At 45.4% G+C, this 6364-nt stretch overlaps 1 protein-coding gene across 1 annotated transcript in view; it reads left to right on the top strand.

Annotated features, from left to right (window-relative positions):
- Positions 1–6032, top strand: part of LOC103205621 (myomegalin) — a 21995-nt gene extending 15963 nt beyond the window's left edge. The window contains 3 exon segments of the mRNA XM_007950993.2: positions 2211–2459; positions 4382–4513; positions 5941–6032. Of these exon segments, the coding sequence (XP_007949184.2) occupies positions 2211–2459; positions 4382–4513; positions 5941–6032 (473 nt within the window).
- The last annotated feature ends 332 nt before the right edge of the window (positions 6033–6364 follow it).

The following is a 6364-nucleotide window of genomic DNA, read 5'->3' on the forward strand; positions in this document are numbered from 1 at the left end:
ACTGCCTCGGAAATCCAAGGAGGGGTCGCTATGAGTCAAAGATGACTTGACGGCACATAACAACAACATATATATATATAGAGAGAGAGAGAGAGTGAGAGAGAGAGAGAGAGAGAGAGAGAGAGAGAGACTGGAACTTTTTCTTTTCCCATTTGAAGTCATCTTCTTTCAGAGGGACAATTCTTATCACTGCTTCTTAGTTTTTTGAGACAAAATTTCGCAGGAAGTCAACAAATTGTGCGGCTGGTATGCCAGTTTCACTGTCAGGCTAATTTTCCCGTGCAAGAGGTGGATCTCCGTTGCTATTGTTGTGTGACATGTTGTCTGTGCTATATGGCCAGAGGAGACTGGGACATGGAAACACTGAACACTGTTACTGATAGACTTGGAAGCTTCTATGATCTTGATTTTCTAGGAATGGGGATGTAGGGGGTCTTGAAAGAGGTTGGAAATCATGTTTGTATTTAGTTCCTACTTTAAGTCAGGCTTTGTGCTAAAGGCTTAATATAGTTTACGTTACTCTTTATTTCATAGTGATGCTAATTAGCATCTGGTGCTTTGCTAGTTGGAGTCCCTGGGGTGGTGCCAAAAGTATGCAGAGGTGCCTCAGGTGAAAAGCCTAGAAATCTGCTTCTAAAAGATCAGAGCCTGAAAAACCTATGGAGTACAATGCTACTATGCATATGTGGGGCTGCCATGAATTAGGATCAATTCAACTCTTTATGTTTGTCTTTGTTTTATTTTGCAAATCAAGGAAGGAGACCTACTGGATACTGATTTCAATGTGCAATTCCCTAAAGGAACTTGTCTTGGTTAAGGGGGAAAAAACAACCTCACTCCTATCTGCTCAGGTGGAAAAACCTGTCCACTCTGTGATCCTTGATAATAATCCTTGAAAGGAGATTGGTGTTGCTGTTACGTGCCCCGACTCATCGTCTCATAGAGACCCCTGCTTGGGTTTCTGAGGCAGTATCACTACGGAAGTATATTGCCCAACCTGCCTTCCGTCTGAGGAGTGGCTGGCAGGTTTGAACCACCAGCCTTCTGGTTAGCAGTCAAGAGCCTTAGGCACTACGCTACCAGAGGTCCGTGAAAGGAGATAGACTCTTAAAGTTTTCCCTGAGTCATGACCCTGCTACCTCAGCTGTTTTTTTTTTTTTTTTTTTCTTAATGGGAGATGGTGATGAAGGGCCCAAAGGAAGTGGTCATGTTGCCTTAGCATCATTGAGCTGTAAGATGTCTTGTAGGTTTTCAGTTCTAAAATGCCCTCCACCCCACATGCAGCAGTACACCAATAATTCTTTGGAAAATAGCCAGACAATGTGAGCTATATTTAAGTGTCTCCCCCCTCCCACCAGTCTTATGAGCCATGCTGGGTGAGATCCAAATCACCACTTCTTATGTAGATAATCCTTCAGTCACAGTAGAGGTCTGGAGCCAGGTGAGGCATGAGGACCCTGAGCTGAATCACCCTGTCTAGGTTCTCTGCACATTGACCACAGGTGGAGGCCATTTTCCCTTACTGTTCTGATAACCCACTATGGAATCATGAAGGGTTAGTTGGCATGTTGCTGGAGAGGACATAGTCTGTTGGGGTGAGCAAATCACTTGTTCAACAGTGAAATGCTTCATCCGTTTACTCTTTTTGATTCTTAAGATTGTCAGTGAGTCTTGCTATTGGAGATGACATTTCTGAAGTACCTCTCTGGGATCATTCCAGCATTAGGAATAACAAATGGAGCCAGGAGAGGGGCCCTTAGACTTTTCCTGTGTGTGCTTCATGACCCTCAGATACTACATCTAACCACCACTTCTTCATGTTGAGGACCCTGAAATACCAGTAACTTTGGGGTGAGAATTAAGTCCCTGAGGAATCATTATCTAACTAATACTCAACAGTAGGCTTGGGATCTCTGACATCCACCTGAATCTTCATTCCCTGGATTATTTATGTTGTTAATTGCTGTTGAGTCCATTCGGACTCATGGTGAATCTATATTTTAGAACTGCTCTTTTCTTGGCTGTAATCTTCACAGAAGCCGCTCACAAGGCCTTTTCTTCTAAGTTCCCACTGGGTGAGTTTGAACCACCAACCTTTAGGTTTGTAGCCAAGCACAAACTGTTGGTGCCACAAAGGGATCAAGATTACCTATAAAACACTTCACTTCTGGCATCCTGTTTGTTTCTCACTCTTGTTTCTTTCTGGGCAGATGCCAGGCCTTCCACTCCTGTTGATTCAGCTACATTGTCTGGCAACCATTCAGGAGCAAGATCTCCTGAGCTCTCCTGTCCTCTGAGTGGCACCACACCACATCATACCACCCTGCTGAGTAGGACATTGGAGCCTGGACACCATGGCAGCAGTAGCCCATGGGACGAGATGAGGCCTCAAAAAATGAATGCATCTGGGGAACTATTCACCTTCTCTTCTTTGTACCAGTCCAACTCCAAACCCTCAGGTAAAGCACAAAAGGGCAGTTAGTGAAATAAGGTCCATTGACGGGAACAACACATACCTGTCTTGACCAGAGGAATTTTTATTTATTTATTTATTTTTTAATTCCTCTGTTAGATCATGGCTCACAGAAATGGGTGAGATGAAAAGACAATGTTCCTTCAGAAAATGAGATTCCACCTCAGTGCTGGTCCTTTCTAAGTGATTCCTGCCATTCTCCCTGCCTAGAGATGCACTCTGGGCAGGAGCATAAAGGAGGTTGGGGCATTCCCAGGCACTACTTTCCAGGGAGGATGAACTGCCTATTCTGGTTATCTAGTACCGCCCTGACAGGAATATACCACAAATGGGATGGCCTTAACAAACAGGAGTTTATTCTTACAATTTGGAGCCTTTAAGTGCAAGTTCAAAGTGCCAAGCTCTAGGGGCTGGGTGAAAGCCCCCCAACCTTGGGCTTCAGCTCTGCCTCCTGCTCCTGGCCCACTGGAGCTGGAGGCTTTTCTTCAGGCTGCTGAGGCTGAGAAGCCCAAGGTTGACAAATAAAATGGCACAGTCCTGATGTTACCAAACCACACAGCAGGCCAGTAATTCAAGTCCATTGAAAGTCCCAGGATTGGGAGAGCATGGCAGGCTGCTGAACAATGACACAGCTACATGCAGGGTTCAAGGTGCCATAAGCTAGAGACCATTCACAAAGCTGCTGCTTATATATGGGAAGCAGACCACATACCCAAAGGCAGCTACTCAGCTGCTCCCAGTAGATTCGACCATGGAGTTGATTACTAGTCTCATCATGGGGAATACTACATCCAGCTGCCCAGCCACTCAACCAGGCCCAGCCAAGTTGACACAAAAACATAACCACCACACTGCCTCACATTCATGTGCTCTCTTCTCTGTGCTACGCTTCCTTAGGCCTAGACTTAACTGTTCTACAATGCAGTTTGAGGATGGCACATGAGAGGGCAGTGTTTCATTCTGTTGTATGTAGGATTGCTGTGAGTCAGAACATACTCAATGGCACCTAACAACAACTATGGAATCCCAAATGCAGACTTCCATGGGAAAGGTTTTCCTTAGACTAAGAGCTATTGAATTAGAAACTATTTCTACAGAGGCACCCACCCCTATGCACACACACACAGACACACTGTGCACACACCATAAGTCAATTCTACCCTCTCAAACTTTACTGTTGGGATCAGAGCCAGGCACCCTCACTACAAGTGCAGCTATATAGGGCAAGGCCTTGCAATAGCTTAGTGCCTGGGTCCCAGGTATAAGGCATTTGAAATTCTTAAAGAAAAACCTTATTCTAAGCAAAAACCTGGAACCTGCTCTTGGTTTCCTTCCCCCTCCCTTTGTGCATTATTTTCCTTCCTTGGAGATGCCCCCTTTTCTCCTATTCCATCTTATGTCCTGACACCTCCCCAGGCTTCCTTGTTCCTCATCAAAAGTGGTTAAAGGAAAACATTCAGTATTACTCTTCATGCAACAGCCTGATTTAACTTTATAGGCATTTGCCTGCCTTTCTGTTTGAGTGGGTGGCTGTTAAAAGTTGTTTAGGCATGGATCAGGAGATAGGAGAGGTCTGAGGTACAGAAATAGCCCCTCTAGATTGCTATGAAAGTCACAACCAGAAGGTAGCCAAACTTTCCCGTTGCTAGGCTCCTTCTACTGAGAAGCCTGTAATGGTTTCCCAGCCCTGTTCTCCAGCCCAGTGTCCACCTCCCTTAGATGGACTGAATTGAAATCCCAGGAGCTCTTGAAACGAAGTTGCTTGTTGCTCCCTGGGTGCTCAGGTGAGAGGAAGAAGTTAACAGAAGAATAGAGATGGGCAGGAATCTTTCATAGAGGCCCTGGGAAGCCCTCACACCCACCCATCCCCATCTCCTACCTCTCCCATGTCCTGGTGATATGCAACAGGAGCTGACCTGCTGGAAAAAAATCTTGTTGACATTCAAAACCTGCGCCAGCGCCTAGAGAAATCTGTCTGCCTCAATGACCACTTGCAGGAAAGGCTGGTGCACGTGCTCAGCAATGCTGACCAAGGAAAAGGTAAGAAAGGTCAAAATCATTGCTTTCTGTCCACATCTAGAGAATCTGAAAAGGGCTTGGGCACTTGGGGCAAAGCTTTACATTTTTCAAGCGCATTGGTGTGCATTAATTTACTTGTTCCTTAAAATCAGCCTGGGAGCTCTGGTAGCATAGTGCCTAAGGCACTTGACTGCTAACCAGAAGGCTGGCAGTTCAAACCCACCAGCCACTCCTTGGAAGGAAGTTTGGGCAATCTACTTCCATAATGATACTGCCTCAGAAACCCAAGGAGCAGTCACTATCAGCCTAGAGAGGGAAGCAGAAGAGTAGTATTATCTCTGTGTTGTGAATGAAGAAACTGAGGCTCAAGAGTGGTTGTCTCAAGGAGAGCTAGGTCTCCTCTCAGGACTGTCTGACATTATGCCTATTCTTGTAGCTCCATATACTGCCTGGTGATGCTCCTGGGTTTGTAGCCTGACTGATAAATGGTAGAACCAAGGCTTCTATGGTGCCCACTTCAGCAAACGGAAGAGTACAACCCGTTCTCATGGTGCTCCCATGTGTGGACACCACCTACCACTTCCCTGGGGTGGCCTTATTCCCACACTCTCCTCCATGGATGTTCTAACTTGGAGACCAATACTTCCTCACCCCTACTCCCTTGTTAAGCATAGAAGGACAATGTCAAGGACACCTTCAACGTTACAGCAGCAGCCTATTAGGTGGAAAGACTCTGTTCTCCACTGCATGGGTATTGCATGTGAGAGTGTGTGGTTTGCTGTGGTGCACCCAGCAAACACTGAGCCTCAGCCACATTGTGCTGTTGTCCCAGTGCATGAGGGTTTCTGCTTGGTTGGAACTGATACTTTAGTAAGTACAAAAAAATTTATCTTTGAAAGCATCGTTACCCAACTCTATGACTTGTCTAGTTGTTTTTATTTTCTGGGATAGTATCCATGGACCTGAAGCCCATACTCCAGCTCTGCAACAAGAAAAATACTTTCAAGGCAGCAGATTGGAGTATACAGGCTTACAGGGGGCAAACTCCACACTGAGGACACTTCCAGATGCCTTTTATCTATGGCAAAAGCTGAGAGGAGGGTGGAGAGGAAAAAAATTACCCAGACCCATACTGTCCAAAATTGTAATAGTTATTCTTAATCTAGATAAGGCTTCTGCTTACAAAGTCCCACTTACATGTCCCTTGACTCCCCGATGTAGAAATGAGTAGTTCTGGGAAATCCACTTTTCTTGTATGACCCCCTCCTCCCATCTTTGGAGATGACAACAGGATCATTAGCTTAATGTCTATCTTTCCCCACCTTTCCGCTTCCATCTGAGTGTGAACCAGGAGGGGAAGGAATGTCAGGTTCCAACTGGAGCAGTAATACAGAGAATTCTGTTAGGTCCTTCCCGACTTCACTGCAGCCCCATCTCTCTCTTCCTAGGTACTGCACAGTCAATCTCAGATGTCCTCCTTGCAACCCCTCATTCATACTCGCAGAGTCACTCTTCTGGCTCTGTTCAAGAATTCCTGTGACATGATGCCTAGAGGGTCTGGCAGAATGCTGTCCAGAACTTTTCCAGCCCTATCCAATAGCACCCTTGGGTGTGCAGCATCATTTCCTGTGTGGACTGGGAGACATCAGACATTACCCTTATTTGAATGGATTAAATTAATAAATTATTATTTAGAAACCACTGTTTGCATGTTGTGTTGGATTGGGTTCTCTAGAGAAACACAAAAACCAGCAAAGTGTATATATATATTTATAGAGAGAGAAAGAGAGAGAGAGAGAGAGATTTATCTTAGGTAAATGGCTCACAGGCGTGTAGAAGCCGACAAGTTCAAGCTGAAAAGTTCGTCTCTGG

Source organism: Orycteropus afer, unplaced genomic scaffold (genome assembly GCF_000298275.1).
Source record: "Orycteropus afer afer isolate SDZICR_OR568_19922 unplaced genomic scaffold, OryAfe1.0 scaffold00290, whole genome shotgun sequence".
NCBI classification, from domain to species: domain Eukaryota; kingdom Metazoa; phylum Chordata; class Mammalia; order Tubulidentata; family Orycteropodidae; genus Orycteropus; species Orycteropus afer.